The sequence below is a fragment of the Alligator mississippiensis genome, chromosome 13 (genome assembly GCF_030867095.1).
Source record: "Alligator mississippiensis isolate rAllMis1 chromosome 13, rAllMis1, whole genome shotgun sequence".
In the NCBI taxonomy this organism is placed as follows: Eukaryota; Metazoa; Chordata; order Crocodylia; family Alligatoridae; genus Alligator; species Alligator mississippiensis.
This window is the reverse complement of record NC_081836.1, coordinates 29,896,338-29,914,727: the sequence shown is the minus strand read 5'-3', so window position 1 is coordinate 29,914,727 and position 18,390 is coordinate 29,896,338. Positions and strand designations below refer to the sequence as shown.

The 18,390-nt window shown below is 55.9% G+C and overlaps 3 protein-coding genes across 6 annotated transcripts in view; 1 reads left to right on the top strand and 2 right to left on the bottom strand.

The window, feature by feature from the left end:
* Positions 1–45: 45 nt before the first annotated feature.
* STUB1 (STIP1 homology and U-box containing protein 1) lies at positions 46–6,680 on the top strand. Its single transcript, XM_006262888.4, has 7 exons — positions 46–318; positions 876–1,074; positions 1,836–2,001; positions 2,374–2,464; positions 3,639–3,695; positions 4,341–4,457; positions 5,578–6,680. Exons 1-7 carry the CDS (start codon positions 103–105, stop codon positions 5,701–5,703), a joined length of 972 nt encoding a protein of 323 aa, XP_006262950.3. The 5' UTR covers positions 46–102; the 3' UTR covers positions 5,704–6,680.
* Positions 6,681–10,265: 3,585 nt separating this feature from the next.
* JMJD8 (jumonji domain containing 8) lies at positions 10,266–14,826 on the bottom strand. Of its 4 annotated transcripts, XM_059716575.1 has the most exons (9): positions 14,403–14,573; positions 14,253–14,336; positions 14,131–14,179; positions 13,936–14,032; positions 13,541–13,609; positions 13,343–13,462; positions 12,300–12,367; positions 11,790–11,924; positions 10,266–11,218 (listed from the first exon to the last, which is right to left on the bottom strand). In XM_059716575.1, the coding sequence occupies exons 1-9, from the start codon at positions 14,474–14,476 to the stop codon at positions 11,138–11,140; spliced, it is 777 nt and encodes a 258-aa protein (XP_059572558.1). In that variant the 5' UTR covers positions 14,477–14,573; the 3' UTR covers positions 10,266–11,137. The 4 variants fall into 4 exon arrangements, with proteins under 4 accessions (XP_059572558.1, XP_059572556.1, XP_059572559.1 ...); XM_059716573.1 differs by having other exon boundaries at positions 13,541–13,592; positions 14,131–14,336; positions 14,403–14,826; XM_059716576.1 differs by lacking the exon at positions 14,253–14,336.
* Positions 14,827–14,921: 95 nt separating this feature from the next.
* The window catches only part of WDR24 (WD repeat domain 24), a 16,543-nt gene continuing 13,074 nt past the window's right edge, over positions 14,922–18,390 (bottom strand). Inside the window, 5 exon segments of the mRNA XM_059716731.1 lie at positions 14,922–15,425; positions 15,931–16,115; positions 17,324–17,661; positions 17,778–17,808; positions 17,810–17,918. Of these exon segments, the coding sequence (XP_059572714.1) occupies positions 15,257–15,425; positions 15,931–16,115; positions 17,324–17,661; positions 17,778–17,808; positions 17,810–17,918 (832 nt within the window). The 3' untranslated portion in view covers positions 14,922–15,256.

Below are 18,390 nucleotides of genomic sequence, written 5' to 3'. Positions count from 1 at the left end.
CCGGAAGTTCCGGCGGGCGGGGCGGGGCCGTGGCTGTGGCCGGCGCCGTCGGTGTCGCAGCCGCAGCGCAGCGCCAGGCCGGGCGGGCGGGCGCGCGCGGGGATGAAGGGCAAGGAGGAGAAGGAGGGCGGCGGCGGCGGCGGCGCGGGGCCGTGCGGGGCGGGGCCGCGGGGCGGGGGGCCGGGCGGCGCGGGCGCGGGGCCGGGCGGCGGCAGCCCCGAGAAGAGCCACAGCGCGCAGGAGCACAAGGAGCAGGGCAACCGCCTCTTCGTCGGCCGCAAGTACCCTGAGGCGGCCGCCTGCTACGGCCGCGCCATCGTGAGTGCGGGGCCGGGGGAAGAGAAGGGCCGGGCTAGGGGCGGTGCCGCCGCCGCGCGGCCTCTACCGGGCCCCGCCGCCCTCCAGCGCGCCTGGCTGGCAGGGCCCCGCGGGCCACGGCGGGCCGGGGGAGGCCCCTTAGCGCTGGTTCCTGCCCTGGCCCAGGAGCAGGCAGGAGGGCAGGGGCGGCCTAGAGCCGGGGGCGGAGTCCAGGGCTCAGGACCCGCGGAGCAGTTGCAAGACCCCCGAGCAAGTGGCCCAAAGCACGAGGTCTGTCCCTGTGATACTGTAGATGTTAACATAAGCAACACTGAGGAAAAGGAGGTTTTGTAAAGATGGTGCAACATACATATCTGCATAATGAGATCCAGTAACAAGCAAAGGTCAAAATAAGCTAAATATCAAGGCTGAGTGCAGCCTAGTAGACTGTATATAATGGCCCAGGAGAGTAGTGGAAAGTGGTCACACACCAGGAAGCCTCCCAGCCCCAGCGGTTAGGGAAGTCTGGGGGTGGTGTTGCCCTGGGTTGCCCCTAACGCACGCAGGTCTTCTTCCAGAACCGCAATCCCTTGGTAGCCGTGTATTACACCAACCGGGCCTTGTGCTACCTGAAGATGCAGCAGCACGATAAAGCCCTGGCAGACTGCAAGCATGCACTGGAGCTAGACAGCCAGTCTGTAAAGGCCCACTTCTTCCTGGGTCAGTGCCAGATGGAGATGGAGAACTATGATGAGGCCATCGCTAACCTGCAGAGGGGTGAGTGCCTGCCAGTCAACAGGCAGCTGGGCCTGACTCAAGGCATTGACAGTCTTCATAGTCTATTGACCTTCCCTGCTAACAGGAGTGCCCTGGCTGCTTTTAACTTACCGGCAGGGGGTGTGGCTGTTCTCTGTTCAAAGGTGCTAGGATGGAGGCCCTAGCTAAGCTGCAGGCAGGCCTCCCATCCTGAACGGGCACAAGTAGCGCCCACCTGCAAAACTACAGCCTGTGAATACAAAGTAGAAAAGGCTGGAGTTGAGCAGGGGACAGCTTGGAGTGACCGTACGTGCACAGCTTCTCCCTAGGCCGGGGGTGTTTGGAGCACCAGTTGAAAGCCTGTGGGAGTTCAGTGCCTCTGTGCTTGACCACACACCAGTCATGTGGCTGCGGGTGAGGCCCAAGGGGGAGTCAATTTCTTTGGCAGCTGCTTGGAATTCAGTCCCCAAGCAGTTTCTCTGCAGCTGGTATGGTGGGGTTCGGGTTGTAGCCTGCAGCTTCAAGTTTAATGAGCCCTCCCCATTTGCTGCTTTGTGCTACAGCAGCAGCATGACTTAGGGCAGTGCCACTCAGGAGCATATTAGCCACTTAAAGCTGTAGATGTCAACTTCCGTCTGCCCTGCATGTGTAGGTGCTGGCGTGGCCGGAGCAGAAAGAGTGAAACCATCATCTAGAGGCTGGTATTGCACTTCTCGTGATGAGCTGCACTGCCAAGTGGGTTTAGGAAGGCTTCTCTGCTGACCTCCACTTTGTCTCCTCAGCCCACAATCTTGCCAAGGAGCAGCGGCTGAATTTTGGGGATGACATTCCAAGTGCCCTGAGGATTGCCAAGAAGAAGCGCTGGAACAGCATTGAGGAGAAACGGATCAACCAGGAAAATGAGTTGCACTCCTATCTGACCAAACTTATCATGGCTGAGAAGGAGAGGTAATGTGGGTAGGAATCTCTTCCCCCTCAGCAGCTAGGAGGGATGGCCTGGAAGAATATCAGGCCTCTGCAAACAAGGGGAAGGAATTGGAGAGTCCTCTGAAGGATGAGGGCAGCCTGGCCTCATAGACTGACTTTGCTATCTGGGGTGTGAGGAAGGCAAAGGGGTTGAACACCTGCTGGCATCTGCTGTTGCCCTAAGTAGTCTGGTGCTGTTATAGATGGTGGAGTCCCTTTCTGAGAAAGTCAGAGGCTTTGTGCCAGGGACCTGTGTTAATTGGGAGGTGACCGCTCCTCCTTCTCCAGCATGGTGTTCCTGGTTGCTTGCCAAAGCTTGCTCTGTGCTGTAATATTCTTCTGCATCTGTCCTAGGGAGCTGGACGAATGCCGAAGGACACAGCAAGAGGAAAACATGGATGAGAACCGGGGCAGGGCTCAACTGGCCAACATTGAAGCCAAACATGTAAGGCATCTCCCTCTTTGTATATTTGGGACTCCCAGGGGGGTTGGACTGTTTCAGTGTGTTTTTGCTTGGGGAGAGCTGCAAACTTGGGGGGTGCTGCTTCCTTGGGCCACCCTAGCATGAAAGGTGGTAGCCAGACCTTTTTGAGGTGAGCATAGACCTATGGGTGACCTCTGGGTGGTTGAACCCATGGGGGCACCAAGAGATGCCACAGTAAAACCTTTGTGGGAATTCTGGAGCACAAAGGGGAAGTGGCTGTCACCATGTCCTGCTTTCCAGGCTGCTGTGCTGAGCGAGGATGACTGTTGGGAGCAGAGCTATAATCACAATTGCAACAGGTCAAGGAAACAAAGCAGGTTTCCCCTCACAGTGGCTGCTGTCTCCAGTGCTCAGTGTTTGTATAATGCAGGCTGCTTCTGAAGCTCTTTTTACACCAGGTGCCTGTCCAATACCAGCAGCTGCAGCCCATGTCAAAAATAGGTTGAATGGTATTGCATCCCCTATTTATATCCTGTGCCCTGTCCATGCTGTGCGATGCATCACTCAAGGTAGCTTGTCTGCTGTGTGGTGTCTGCTCAGGGCACAGTGGGCTTTTTTGTGGATTCACCTCATAGCCTTATCTCCTACCAGTTCTTCTGGCACCTTAAGAGACTCTTTGGAAGCCTTGGCGCTGCTGCTGCTCTATCAACCTATTGGCCTCTATGATTTGACATGCTACACCATGCTCCACCTCCTCCATTATGCTGCCACTATGCAGCCTTCTGCTTGACCCTTGCATCCAGCTGTCCTGTACAGCGGTCAGGAGCACTAACCATTTAGTGGTGCTGGATGCTTTCTCACTTTCACGGGCAAGAGCAGCACCTGTAAGAAGGTTCTGTCTGAATGCAATTTCCCCCTGCCCAGCGCTAGCAGGAGCCAATGGAGATTGGCTGAGGGTGGGAGACCTAAACTGGTCCTGGAAATCCCTGAGCACATCGAGCCCCTTTTTCAACTGCTCCTGTGAGCCACATCTTCTGTGCAAGTGGCAATACTGCCATGAGGCCCCAGTGCTGTGGGGAGAGGCACTGATCTCCATCTGGGACATGGACAGAGACCATATTCTTCAGGCTCCAATGCTGAAGCAGCAATGAAGTCCTGCAGGCCCCTCCCATTAAAGAGGCTGTTTCTCTTCCAGGACAAATACCTGGCAGATATGGATGAGCTCTTCTCTCAGGTGGATGAGAAGAGGAAGGTGAGGCTGTGTTGAACAGGTGCTGCTGCCCTTGTCAGGATGGCATGTGGTGTGCTTGGGGGTGGGGCGGACCTGCTTTTGCTAGCTTGGCTCAAGGTACCAAAGAGACCCAGTAGCTTATCCCACCCTTCCCATTCTCCTCCCCCTGACTGCTGCCAGAGCCATCTGGAACTCACTGGCAATATCTGTCTAAAATGGGAGCTTCTGTGCCAGGTGCCTGGAGCTACGGGTGGACTGTCCCAGCATCGGCCAGTTGTTCTCCAAGGCTCTTGTGCATCTGCCATGGATGGAATAAAAGCTGCATGGTAGTGGCTCTATCTGGGGTGGGATTTCAGGGGGAGGAAACAAACCCTTGGAATGGAGAGATGTAGAAACCAATGCCTCCACCTGCCCCTCCTGGCTTACCTGATGTCTGCCATGAGTGAAGGACCTTTCTTGTGCCCTCACCTGGCAGGAAGGCAGGGCAGCAGGGGTGGAGCCCCTTCAGAGAAGAAGCTATGAGCTCTGTGTGGCTTCTGTCCATGCTGAGGTCCTGTCCCTGCTTCAGCTGCTTGTTGGCTTGTGGCAGCGGCACAGGGAAGGGAGAGAATGATGGTCTTGTAGCTCAGCAGCTCCCTAACGCTGCACCTCAATCTCTTGAGTCAGAAGCGGGACATCCCTGACTACCTGTGTGGAAAGATCAGTTTTGAACTGATGCGAGAGCCCTGTATCACGCCCAGCGGGATTACCTATGACAGGAAAGATATAGAGGAACATCTCCAGGTAATGGGGGAGCCTGAGTATTCAGCATCTGGGGGAGTGGGGAGGTTGGGTGGGTGAGAGATGTGGGAAAGACTCTTAGGAGACAGTGACTTAAAGGTGTATTGGCTTCTTCAGCTGAAGTTGCTGCCAGTGCTCTCTCTGTTCCTGTGACTTTGAAGAGTTTTTCCCTCTGAAGTGTGAAAAACTCCTGTAAATTTTGGAAACTGCCTTTATAGGGGGAATGGTGCCACAGGCTAAACCTCCAGCCCTTCCCTGTCAGCTTTTCTTGAGAGTCAGAGGGCAGCTTCCCCCATCTTGGAGCCTCTTTAGGCACTGTGCCACTACTGTAGCTAGCCCCAGGCCTTGATCATGAGGGAGGAATCAGCATTGGTGCAGGGTGTGGCTGTCCATTCCTTCTTCTGGATGGATGGTAGCACTGGTGAGTAGAACAGCACTTTTGAGTTGAAGATGCCCTACTTAGTCCAGCTTGGTCCTGCTTACCTTGTCCCATGCCAGGGCAGTAAAGAACAGCTGTTCTGTGTGAGTTTCCAGGCCTTGCTTTAACTTCAGCTATCCAGGGCTCCTCGGTGAGGGGCTGTTCACTCTGGGATCCAGTTCTTCCTGAGTCTGTCTGTTGCCTCAGGCTCCTATTGGGAAGAGGAGGGAGGTGGAAGGGCTTTAGTGTGAGCAAAGTTGAAAGATGCTTCATTTAAGTAGTGGGACCTAACTGTCAAGAGATCATTTACAGCTCTCGGGATCTGTTCCTGTTCATTGTGTTGCTCCTCACACCGCTCTGGGGCCAGATTCTTTCTCCCAGGTTCCCACAGCAGCAGAAGCGGTTGGGGCCTGTGATGGAAACCATTTCTGCTCAGTAGGAGGGAGAGATGATGCACTTCTGACATCAGTCTCTGGCTGGGGCAAGGTGTGGTCCTAAGAAGGAAGTGATGATCCAAGGGGTAGGGAGAGAGGGTTGAATTGCCTGGCTGTGGCATCTGGTCTTCATTGTGCAGATAGGGTCAGACCCAAGGTCTGCAGCCTAGGGGACTGCTTGGGCCAACAGGCTTAGGGTGGTAGTGTTGGGGGGAAGCTTAGCTCAGTTGGCTCTCAGTCCATCCTCCTCATGGCCTCCCTTCCCTTTCAGCGTGTGGGACACTTTGATCCTGTGACCCGAAGCCCTTTGACCCAGGACCAGCTGATTCCCAACCTTGCTATGAAAGAGGTGATAGATGCGTTCATATCAGAAAATGGTTGGGTAGAAGATTATTGACAGGAGGGTGAAGTTGGCTTGACTGGATTCTCTCTGCAGCCCCAGCTGTGGCAGCACAGGCATGTCCTGCTGCAGACTGCTCTCCAAGCTTGCTGGGCTGGCACCATGCCTTACTCACTCTCCGTCTGTCTCTCTCTTCTTGGATGTCTGGAGATCCATTGGCAGTGCTGGACTAAGGGTGTTTTCATATCATCTCCCTGAAACCACAGCTGGGCTGGACCATCTGGAGCAGGAGCATGAAAGAACCTCCCAGCTTCATTCTTCCACTGGGTTCTTTGCAACATGGTAGGCTGGAGCAAGACCACTTCATGGGGTAGGGGAGTACGTGTCATGAAGATGGCTCCCCTGGAAAGCACTTTGGGAGGAGCAGGGGCTGTGCGTGGCCAACCAGCATCACTGCTTCTCATCATCTGCCTCCACATCTCAGCTGTAGAGAAGGGCCCTCCTCCACATCACAGCAATCAGCTCTCCAGAGAGTTCCCTCCAGCCCTCACCCAGCAGAAGCCCTGCTCCTGGAGGTACGCAGAAGCCTCCCAGTGGTAGTGAGGGCCAGGGATGAGCTGCCCTCTCCCCCTCCCTCTGAATGTACATACTTGGTGTTCCTGTGGCACTACATCTCCCTGCTGTCCAGCGTAGCTCTGAATGTTGCCCTGTAAATAGCCACATGCTGGGGAGGGGGCAGACAATGGATGGTAAGTTATGGAGACATTGACTTGGCTGAGGCTTGTACTGGGAAAGCACTGTTCCACAGGATGGAGGCTGGGAATTGCTGGAGGCCCAGGGCTGTTAGTTCCCCATTAAACACTTGGATTTAAGTTCATTTTTTTTTTGTTCTAATTAAAACCCTTTAAAAAAAACAAGTAGATGAATCCCGTCTCGAGTTGTTGGGAGTTGCGGTGTAAGTTTGGCTCAGACTGCTGGCTCCCCGAGCTTGCTCTTTGGAAATTTGCCAATGTCAATAAATATTTCAGCAATAAGTGTTAAATAGCCTGAGTGGTTCGTGGCCACAGGGATCCCTCCTTGGGAAAGGCCAGTGGAAGCTTCTCCCATCCCTAGAGCAGATGGGAGCTGAATGGGAGAGCTGCATGATTAGGGCTACCCGAGCGATGGGTAAGCTGCTTCCATGCAAAGCTTGTTTGGATGGGATGCAGCACCTCCAGAGGCTCCTTGCCTCCATGCTGTAGATGAGGCTAGCTGCAGTCTTTGCTGGGATGTGCACATGTATGGTGTGTCCCTTGGGTGTGAGACCTGGGCTGCCTTCCCAGTTGCATCACATGGTCAGGGCTGTTCAGCAGGGAGTGCATTTAGGTTCTTGCCTTGCTGCTGATCAGATTCTTAAACCTGCTCCCTTGCTACTGGATGGTCTGGGCCTTTGTGCAATTAGACTTCTCCCCAGACAGGACAATGATGGTATTTTGGCACTGGGTAAAACCACTTGAGCACTTGGCATGTCCCTTCTGTTTTTGAAGGTGCAAAGACTCCAGAATGTTACTGGCAGCTTTGCCTCCTCTATAATCTTCACTTCAGGGGGTGGGCATGTGGGAGTGCACGGAGATGCATGTGGCTACATGCTCTGGAGTTGGGTATAAGAGTGAATTCCTGGCCCCGGACATTTTTCCCAAGAGACAACAGTGGCTGCAGTGTGTTAGTACTGGGTCCTCTAGTTGAGCTTGTGGGTGCAGGTGGCAGTGGCAGGGCACTGGCCATGACTATAAGGAGCTGGGGTTGGAGATGCTTCCTTTCCTTTCTCATGTCCTTGTGACAAGGTATTTAGCAGAATTTGCAGATTTGTTGGAATCTGACAGGGCTGCATGGTGAGTGCTTCTGCTTTGGGCTTGAACATGCAACCTCTGGGCTAACAACCCCATACCACCCTAGCTTGGAGATGGTGAAACTGACTCAAACATGGGTTTTCAGTCAGTATCACTGAGCTTTTGCTGAGTGGGAAAGGCACACATACAGTACCTAGCTATAGCGACATCTCGGGCCAGCTGCCCAGCCAGCCTGCTCTACCTATGGATAAAGGCAGTGTGCCTAGTATCTAGCAGGAGGTGAGGAAGATCTGTTTTGTCAGGCTAGTGATCATCTTACCATGTTCTGCATGATGAAGAGTGACAGGCTTGGTAATTCTAGGTGCCTATCGGAACTACAGATGTTATTCTTTCACTGATGAGTTTGGTAATTCTTTTTAATCAGGTTAAGAGCTGTTTGCCTCAGTACTGTCCTGTGGTGAGGAGTCCTGCAGGTTAATTACCAGCTGCAAAAGGGTGTATTTCCTCTTAGCCGCAAAAGACTTGTGTTCAATTTCAGTGAGTGGCCCTTTGTTTAAGGAACCTGGAAGGGGAAGGGGGCAAAAGCACCTGCATGGCATCCTGGATCATGAATCCTTGCTGGAGGTGATCCCAGCACCTAGAGGGCTTCACAAACAGTAATCCACACCCCTTCTCCCCTCCCCTGGGATAAATCACTCAGTGGGTGATGGTCCCTGTGGTAGAAGGATTACTGTGATGAAATGAAGCATATGCTCTGAGACCTTGTTTTTTTCAGCTTTGCTTTTGATACTGTAGTTGCCTAAGGGACTCTGGCCACTCCAAAGTGACTGATGGGGAGTGGTGGTCAGGCCCCTATACCTCCAGACTTCCAGCTTCTGAAGTGCAGGCTTAATCGTAGAAAGTTAGGGTTGGAAAAGACTTCAGGAGGTCATCTAGTCCAGCCCCCACCTCCAACTAGACATCTCAGCTAAAGCTTTGTCTACCCAGGTCTTGAAAACCTCCAAGGATGGAGCTTCTACTACCTCTCTGGGTAACCTGTTCCGGTTTTACTACCCTCCTAGTGAGAAAATTCTTCCTAATATCTAACCTAAACTTCCCTTGCTGCAACTTTAAACTGTTGCTCCTTGTTTCTGTCATCTGCCACTACTGAGACCAGTCTAGCTCCATCTGCTTTCGAACCTCACCTCAGGTAGATGTAGACTGCTATTAAGTCCCCTCTGTCTCCTCTTTAGATTAAATAAGCCCTGTTCCTTCCTCATAAGTCATGTCCCCCAGCCCCTGAACCATTTTTGTTGCCCTTGACTGGACTCTTGCCAATTTGTCCACATCCTTTCTGTAGTGGGGGGCCCAGAACTGATGTAGCCTCACCAGCGCTGAAGAGGGGAATAATCACTTCCCTTGACCTGCTGGCACCACATCTACCAATGCAGTCCAGTATGTTAACCTTCTTGGCAACAAGAGCACACTGCTGGCTCATATTCAGCTTATTGTCCACTGTAACCCCCAGGTCCTCTTCTGCACAGCTGCTGCCCAGCCAGTCAGCCCCCAGCCTATAGTGGTGCATGGGATTGTTTTGTTCTAAGTGCAGGACTTTTGCACTTGTCCTTGTTGAACCTCGTGAATTTTTTTTTTTTCGGTCCAATCCAATTTGCCTAGGTCACTGAATCTTAGCCGTACCCTGCAGGGTATCTAGTGTCATCTGCAAACTTGCTGAGGGTGCACCATATTCCATCTTCCAGGTCATTGATGAAGATATTGAACAAAGCCAGCCCCAGGACCGACCTCTCGGGCACTCCTGTTGTTACTGGCAGCCAACTAGACATTTAGCAATTACTACTCTCTGAAATCAATGCTTCAGCCAATTTTCTATCCACCTTACAGTTCATTCATCCAGGCCATACTTCCTTAGGTTGTGTGCAAGAATGCTGTGGAAGACCATATCAAAAGCCTTGCTAAAATCAAGGTATACAACATCCACTGGTCAACCTGCACTGTTTGCCATTTTCCAATCATCTAGGAGCTCTCCTGATTGCCATGAGTTTTCAAAGATGGTGACCAATGGCTCTGCAATCACATCAGCCAAGTTCCTCGGCACCCTTGGGTGCATCTCATCTGGACCCATGGACTTGTTCACATCCATCTTTTCTTGGTGGTCCCTAACCTGTTCTTTCATTGCTGAGGGCTGCTCGTTTCCTCCCCAAACTGCTGCCTACCATAGTAGTCTGGGAGCTGCCCTTGCCTGTGAAGGCTAAGGTGGAAAAGGCTTTGAGCACTTCAGCCATTTCTGCATTCTCTGTCACCAGTTGCCTCCCCAATTCAGCAAGGGACCCATGCATTCCCTGATCCTCCTCTTGCTGCTGATTCTTGCAAAAACCCTTCACATCCCTTGCTACCTGCAACTCCAATTGTGCTTTGACCTTCCTGACTTCATCCCTGCATGCCTGAGCAATGCTTAAGGACAGCCCTTCCTTCAGCTGTCTCCATTTCTGTGTAGGTCCTGCAGAACTGCATTGCTGGAGGTGGCAAGGTGTTCCTCATGCTGGAGGGGCACTGAGGTGTAAGCCGAGTCCTGGCATCTCTTCCTAGCTTTGCTGCCTGTCTCTGCTAACCCTGATGTTGCCCTTCTCCACAGCAGGGATTGAGGGCTGGCTGTGTGTTGTGTGCTGGCAGGTGCTACATAGAGCAGGGCAATCTCACTTGCAGAGATGGATACAGCTGGGGTAGTGCCTTTGTACACAACCTGGCTTCCCATGTGGTGGGGTGAAGCAGACAGCCAGCCAATACCAAGGATTATAGTCATCTACATTTTTTTAATCCAAAGAGTAACAGGGCAAAAAACCCCAATAAATAACCTAAACAATGTCAAGTATTCAGTCCTGTCCCCTATGCCTGAGTCAGTATGTAAGCAAATCCCTGCCAGTGGCTGCACAAAAAGAGCTGGTCCCTTGGCTTTTCCAGGAGGCACCATGGGGGCTGGGGGCACAGCATATATGAGGTCAGGCTCAGCAGAGGGACACCCCGCCCCCCCCCCCCCCCCCCCCCCCCACTTCCCAGTTTACCCCACCCTTGCCTAGCTGGGATGTGCCATAAGCTAGGGAGCTGGTCCACTGCTAAGGTGCCCTGGTAGAAGCTGCTCACTGACAGCACTCCAGTCTGCTAGTCCCCAGGAGCTGCCTTCTGAAACTGGCCTTGTTGCTCAAACACTTGGAGCAGTGTAACATGCAAGAAGATAAACTAAACTCAGAAGAGAAGGTGCCCTCCCCTGGGCTCATTTGGTCATGGAGCTGCTGGAATGTAGCCCCAGGTCAAGGGGAAGAGAGGAATGGAAGAACAAACAGATGCTGAAGTAGGGTCCAGCTGCAGAGGAGCACTGCTTGTGAGCGCCTAGGCTTAGGAGATTCGACCCTTCATGAGGACAAGGGTCAGGCCACTGAGCCACAGCCTGGAACAGTTGCACTCCCCACCCCTCACAAGGGGCTAGTGCACACAGGTGCTGTGCCTATCCAGGTGCTCACACAAAGGTCTCCATTGCAATGGCCCATGGAAGAGGGCAGAGGGGTGCTACAACACAGCAGCATCACAGCTTCTATCTGGGGCAGGAAGCACATGGACTCTTCAGCTGTGGGGAGCCAACAGCAATGGGGGCAGGGCACAGCTCAGCACTACCCCAGGAAGGTGGAGATAAAAACGCTTGTGTCCAAATTGAGTGTGGCATGCCACCAGCGGGCAGGGAAGTACAGGACCTGCGGAGGGGAGCACAGGGTAAACAAGGGACAGGGAAGGGTGGCACTTGTCTGCACTGCTGCAGGCTAGGTGCTATTGTGTTCTAGAGACCTACTACATGGTGCTAGGGGCTGGCAGCGTGCTCTGTGTAAGGTGCTTGCCCTGTGTGATGACTCTGTATAAGGGAGAGCTGCTCATTCCAGCTGGAATCCACATAGGGGCTAAGTGTGAGATGCATGCATGTGTGCACACACCCACACTTAGCCGGAAGGAATGTGTTTGGGGGGGGGGGAGGGGGGGGGGTTCTAAGCCCGCTTCTGTGCCTGCCTCCCCATACTGCCGCTCCCTTCTGCTTGAGGTCACCAGGCCTGCAGCACAGGCTGGGAGGAGCTGGGCTTACAGCATAGGCCTCACCCCTCCCATTCCCATCAATGTGGTGATGGAGGGTGGGTGGGGGGGTTAAACCCATGCATCAACCAGGCAATCTTTCCCCACCCCCACTGCTCCTGGCATGTGCAGACCTGGCACTCAACTTGGGAATGGGTGTTTGGTTGGGTGGGGAGGTTGCCTGGGAGTGGGGGTAAGGCTGACCTCGCCTGGGCGAATGGTGCACTCTAAGGGCCGTGCCTCAGGGGGCAGCCGCGGGTATGTGTCCAGCAGCCAGGACAGCGTCGTCCGGTTGGGGTGGAACTCAGGTGTGTGCTCTGGTGGGTACAGGAACCAGCGCTGAAACGAGAGGGGCTCTCAACAAATGCAGCTCCTCTGCACAACATCTCCACAGGGGTTCGCTCCCCTTCCCTTCCGCCCAGTGCTCCTGAGGGCCAAGGCCAGCAGGATCCACTAGCTAAACTGCCCTCGAGGGATAGGAATTGGGGCTGGCCAATGCCCAAAACTTCCTGTCACAGGGGCCCCCAATATATGCAGCACCTAGCACCCCCTGAGCTGGGATTGAGCTTTGCACCAGATTTTAAGGCACAGTATTACCACCCCCTCCCTCAGCCAGTGTGTACAAGGGGCCAGGTGCATTATGGGGCAATAGCTCCATCCTGTGCACCAGCTGGCATCAGTGGCACCTTGCCCAGCCCAGCCTCACACACTCACCTTCCTGCCAAAGATCACCTCGGAGAACCCAGGGCCATGCCAGTGGAAGGGCACCCCTGAGCCGGAGCCTGTGGACAGACACAGCCCAGAGATGGCAGCAGAGCTGTGGTGCTGCTGGCTGCTCAGCTCCCACAGCCTGCCTTTAGCAACAGCCCCTTGCAGAGACTTGGCTCAGCTCCACCTTTCACTACATCAGCTACACTTCTGCCCCCTTACCTGGTTCTTACAACTTCTCCTGCCCCTGCCCCTGTCTCCCCCACCCTTTCCCTTAGAGGACCCAGACTTCAGTGTTAGGCACCTAAAATGGCAGCAGACACCTCCTCCCTGCCCACCCCATCCCCCCAACACCCCTTTTCAGCCTAGGGCTGGGGCACCTGCTGAGAGCCTGGAAGGCCCAGGGTCTAGGTCCCTGGGACAGGGGGCTGAATCTGTATTTCCCTGGGTCTGGACCTTCAGTCTGGCTGCTCTAAGCACCAGGTCACAGGCTAAACAGGGTTTAGGAGCAGCCATTCACCCTTCTGTGGGAGCTGGGTACGAGGCGCTACATGTAACCAGAGAAGGATGGGCCCAGCAGCACGGCTTAGTAGGAAGGGCCTTGGCAAGGGAAGGGGTCTGGATTTTAGCCTCAAGGGGAAATTATTGTTTTGCTGTAGGGACTAAACTCAAACACTCCTTAGATTCCCTTCCTGGTCAGGGCAGCTCCCTTCTGGCTTGGCCTACTCCTAGCTCCACGTAGCTCCCCCTTGTGGCTACCCAGTAAAGATGGAAGCACGGATGGTCACCCCATGCGCGGTGAGTTCAAACCCCCTCCTAGGGCGAGCCAGGGCCCGACTCTCCTACCCTGAAGCAGGTCGTCCCCCGAGTGGTTTTGTGGCTTTTTAAAAATATGATTTACACTGACCTTCTCCCATTCTGGCCTAAAGTGCCCCACGGGTGGCTCACATCAGCCACCTCAGGGCCACTTGCTTACCCAAAACAGTCAGGTGTGGGCTGGGACCCAAGGAAAGGCCCAGCCCACACCCTCCTCCCAGGCTGGTACTGACCAGCAATGCCGAAGCTGTAGGCACTGGTGGTGCCGGGCAAGCGGAAGGGCGGGGGCACATACTTCTGGAAGAGGGAGCCCCACTCGGTGAAGTTGTTGTCCCCGAAGAAGTAGAGTGTGTCTGGGTGGGAACAGGCACGTATTAGGCTGTAGGCAGTGAGTGCAGCCCCTGAGCGAGGAGCGGGAGGCCCCTACTCACCACTGCCCAGCAGATCCAGGTCCTGAGGCTCCAGCAGGTGCTCCACGTACTCCTGGAAGGGCATGTCCACTGGAGGCAGGGGAGTGCAGGGCAGCTGGGCCAGGGCCCCGGCTCCTAGCCAGGGATTGCCTGGGCCAGAGCAAAAGCCAGCCACCCTCCCCCACCTTTAGGGAGCACAGCCTGCACCGCCCCCTGCCCTGGGCCCGGGACCCTCTGCAACAGGGGACATGGGCCTGGCCTGCCCAGGCTGATGGAGCAGCACCAAGCCGGCCTCTGCCGAAGCCCAAACCCATCGTCTTCACCGGGGCCTCCTGCCCTGTAGCACTGAGGTGGCAGTGGTGGGGCGGGCGGAGCAGGAGCGGGTCCCGCGTGCCCGCCCTGGCCCCCGACCTCACCTTTGCGGTACGAGTAGGTGTTGGCGGTGCTGAGCCGCACCCGGCGCTGCCCGAAGGCCGCCAGCAGCCGGTCCCTGGTGCACAGCGCCCGGAAAGCCTGCGGGCAGCACGGCGTGAGCGCGGCGGGCCCGGCCCGGCCTCTCCGCTCTCGCCCGGCAGGCCGGAGGGACGCGGGGGCCGCGCGTCGGGACTCACCGCGTTGTCCGTGAGGCCGCGTATGACGACGGGCCGGGAGAAGGCGAACCTGCGGGAGCGGAGCGCTGAGCCCGGCGCCGCGGTCCCCAGCGCCCCGCCCCGCCCCACGGGGCCCCCGTTACCGCTCCACGAAGCGCGCGTAGCTCAGCGCCGCGTCCGCCCGCTCCACCGTGCAGCGCCGCTCCTCCGCCAGCGCCCCGGCCGCCCTGCGGGGACACGTGTCAGCGCCGCTCGGCCCCCCCTGCCCTCGCGCCGCCGGCCCTGCCGCTCACCAGCCGCCGGCCCGGGCCGGGCAAAGCGGGCGCGGGGCGCACACGAGCAGCACCAGCAGCAGCAGCCGCTCCATCGCGCCGGCACCTCCAGTCCAATCGCGGCGCGCTGAAGGCGGGGCAGAGCTGAGGGAAGGGAGGCCCCGCCCGCCGCGCTGCCCCCTGAGAGCTGTAGTCCCGGCAGCGCCCGCGCCCCAGGGCAGGCAGCGGGGATGTGGGGCCGGCCCCACCCCACGGACTACGACACCCAGCAGGCTCCGCGCGGACGGGCCCCATCCCAAGGGGGGAGGGCTACGTAGCCTAATGCCATTGGACAGGGGTGCGGCTGCGTCATGCAGACAGGAGCCCGCCCTCCCCCCGGTAGTGCCGCTGCTGCCGGTTGGAGCAGAGGCAGGGCCTGGCGGTGTCCTGGGTACGAGCAGCGCCGGCAGCTGCTGCCGGGCGACGCCACCCGCCACGCCCCTGTCCCGGGCAGCCGCGATGCCGGCCTGGGCGGGGAAGGAAGAGAAACTGGGGCCTAGGGCTGCTTTGCTCTTTAATCCGGTATAAAAGTTGGAGCGGAGCTCAGGCTCGGGTGCGCCTGGTGCCAAAGGGCCTGTTGGCACCTTTGCTACAGTTGTTTACACCCTGCTGGGGAAGGAACAGCCAGGGAGGAGTGTCCGGGCCCTCTGCGATTCTGCCCATGCAGGAACCTTGTCTGCAATCACCCCTTCCTGCTCCCCCACCCTGCACGGGCATCAGAGGCATCTTCTGCTGCCTAGCCACGCTGTGGCTCCAAACCCAAACCCACGCCCAGAGCAGAGGCACCCACAGTTGATCTGTTGGCTTCAATCCAGCCACACGGGAATCCCCTGGGCTCAAGTGTATTCACAGAGGTGGCCGCAGCCTGCCGGACAGTGGGAGCTGCTTTCCAACCACTTCATGATGTGCTGCAGGTGCCCACCATGACTGCAGCCCTGGCACCACACAAAGAGCCCCTTCACCACGTGGTGGCACACGGCGCACATGCTGGCGCACTGCCGACACCTGCCCAGGAGAGGAGGGGAGGGCAGACAAGTCAGACAAGAGCTGGCAGCTCGGTGAATCCAACCCAGGCAGCCACCTCCCACCCTGTGCCACGGCACACACAGATCCAGGTCTTAAGGAACCACGTGGTGCTCCCATGCCCCCGATGGCTCCAGCAGTTAAGAGTACTGTACTGGCCTTCTACAGCAGGTGGGTTTTATTTCCAGCTCTGCCACTGACCTGCCGTGTAAATTTGGCAAAGCCACTTCTCCCATATCACTGCTCTCCTCCTACCTTTTCTTTGTCCTGTCTATTTAACTAGAAACTCTTCAGGGCAGGAACTGTCCATACCTCTGTCTGCCCTGCTATGTTGGGCACAATCTCAACCACAATCCCCAGGTCCTACTGGAATACAAATCAACTGGAACAGGCCGGTGGGCTGTGCAGGGAGAAAGGAACAGGCTCCTTCACAGCAAGGCTCTAGGTACCTCAAGTACCACCTCCCCCTTCCCCCAAGCCTCCTCACCTGTCACAGATCCAACCCTTGTTGCTCATGGGCCGCTTGCAGTTGGTGCAGTTGATGTGCAGGGTGGTGGAGGCCTGGTTGAGGCAGTTGATGGCTCTGCATGTGCTCAGCTTGATCACCTCATTGGAGATGTTCCAGAGCTGGAAGCGCTGCAGCAGATCGATGTAGGAGGTGTACCAGTGCTCCTGGGGACAGGTAGGGGGCACAGATGGGTTACTCTCTGCTTACCTCAAGAGCAAATCTACATAGCATCTCTGCAACCTGATGCCCTAGCAGTGCATCACGAGTTAACTCAGACAACTCAGACAGGGAGGGTTGGAGAGGGATGTGCTCTTTGATCTCTTCATGCAGCTGCACCTGTGCTACATCCCCATATAGGATGGCAACTTCAAAAGGAGCCAATCTCTGCACTTTTCATCATTGGTTCTGAGGGAAGTGAAGGCCAAGAGCATGGTTCAGCCCAATTCCAGGGATCTGGAGTCCCAGCCTGTGGAACCGACTGCCCTGCTGGGCTCCTTGCTCACTGCTGCTTTGCTGCAAATGGCACACAGTGGCGTTCTGGGCTGTAGTGCTCCCAGGTAACTGTGCCAGGACTTCTCCATCCCCCATTCCCTCAGTGCAGCTGAAATACTTCCTCCCTAACTGACAACATTGGCAGTTGGGCTTGGGCCCCACTCCCCACTTTTATCCAGGCTGGCCTCACCCCCAGATGGGGTCTGGAATATCTTCTTCAGGCTACACCCGAGTCTTGAAACTTGTACCTTCACACAGGAAGCACATTAAACAGTGCTACACAGTTAGCACCCGCTGCCAGTTAGCACTTAGGGTATCGGCTTGGATCTCCAAATATGCGGGCGGGGCTAGGGTCTCCGACAGTGGAGATCAGCCAGAAGCTAAAGCTGCCAGTTGACTGTCAGAGGTGGATATGTTTGTCTGTACCTGGGAGTCACCACCAGGTGCCCCTGACCCTGCAATTTCCTCATCTGTCCTCCAGAGTACAAGTCTGCTCAGTGCAAGGCCTGTCCAGGGCTTTCGTGAAGGGGAGGCTCCATATCCTGCACATCACAGTGTCCCTGTGCTGACTAGGTCACAAGGAGTTACATACAGGCCACACAATAGGCTGGCTTCTGTACTTGGAGCCTCGGAGAGCTGCAGTGTCACAAACCCAACTAACCCCCAGCCAGCCTGGCAGCAACTGAGACTCCCCAGCTGGGCTACTGCCTCAGACTGCATAAAAGGGATGAACGAGGTCTGCACTCAGCAAGAAACCCTCCATGGCCGAGTTCTGGCAAGCAGCCCTCTTCCCTTCAAGTCATGCTGGTTCACTGTCCACCTGCTTCAGCAGGTACCATGCTGCTGGAGGTAGTCTTCCCACCACAGTAGAGGCCCATACCTGGGTCTGCTCATCGATTTCCTTCCGGATCCGGTCCCCGAGCACAATGAGCACGGACACGGCCATCTGCACATCACCCTGCTCGGCATAGAAAAGCAGCATGTCCCGCACGATGGGGCTGAAGAAGTCTGGGGGCAGGCGGTTCTCATAGAGCGAGTGAGAGATGGAAATGAGGGAGAAGGATTCCACAGGGGTCAGGGACACGGTCTCAGCCTCATTGCCACTGACATGAGGAGAGTCAGCCTTGTCCTGCAGGTGGTCCAGGGCAGAGGGGTTGTCCACAATCTCATGACGCAGAGGAAAGGCCTCCTGGGGTAGGATGTACTCCTGCTCCTCAGCTGCAGAGACAGGAACCATGAGTCTTCTGTGAGTGGGGTTCATGCCACTGAGAAAGGAGTCAAGGAGGGACCTGGTATGCAAGCATGCAGACACACACGCATGTGCATATACTCACCATGGGGATTCTCATGGTCCATCATGTACAGCCTCATCCTCATCTCCCTCCACATCCCCCAGAAGATAGTCTGCAGGGACGTCACTGCCCTCAGTCTCCTCATTGTCTAGATAATCCAGGGAAAGAAGGAAGGAGAAGGAGCAGAGCAAGATGGGTCAGGGAATCCCTATAGAAGCAGAGTCTGTTGCAGATTTTCCTCACATCATTTCAGCTGCAACCCCAGGCTGCTTACCACTGGCCACAGCCCAACTGCATAACTCATCAAGCAGGCCCCTGCCCTCACACTCAGCAACAGGAACTAAAGCCACACGCTGAAGATACAGACATAGTGCTCTGTACAGTGACAGCACCAGTCTCCAAGTTCAAACAAGTAGCTCTGCTTATGGGGGAACAGGGAGGGCTGAGGCACAGATCTGGAAGCAACTTCCCACAAGTCGGGTAGCATGTCCTATCTCCTAATTCCCTGTTTTAAACTGCTGGTCCCCCAAAGGCTGGCAACAACCTGCCCCACACTCCAGGGGACACCCTTGTGTCAGAACTAGGCCAGTTATCTGCAGTCTTCTGCTTCACAAAGCAGCTGCAATTTGGCTGGAGCTCTGTAGGGACTGGGTTA

What these genes read in the sequence shown, in the direction of transcription:
- STUB1 (XM_006262888.4), top strand. Translation starts at nt 103, where the DNA reads ATGAAGGGCAAGGAGGAGAAGGAGGGCGGCGGCGGCGGCGGCGCGGGG. An exon ending in CCTGCTACGGCCGCGCCATC is followed by an intron (nt 319 to 875) that starts GTGAGTGCGGGG and finishes GTCTTCTTCCAG; the next exon opens with AACCGCAATCCCTTGGTAGC. An exon ending in CCAACATTGAAGCCAAACAT is followed by an intron (nt 2,465 to 3,638) that starts GTAAGGCATCTC and finishes TTTCTCTTCCAG; the next exon opens with GACAAATACCTGGCAGATAT.
- JMJD8 (XM_059716573.1), bottom strand. Translation starts at nt 14,675, where the DNA reads ATGGGGCCCGTCCGCGCGGAGCCTGCTGGGTGTCGTAGTCCGTGGGGT. An exon ending in GCGGCCTCACGGACAACGCG is followed by an intron (nt 14,033 to 14,130) that starts GTGAGTCCCGAC and finishes TGCTGCCCGCAG; the next exon opens with GCTTTCCGGGCGCTGTGCAC. An exon ending in CCTGGATCTGCTGGGCAGTG is followed by an intron (nt 13,463 to 13,540) that starts GTGAGTAGGGGC and finishes GTTCCCACCCAG; the next exon opens with ACACACTCTACTTCTTCGGG.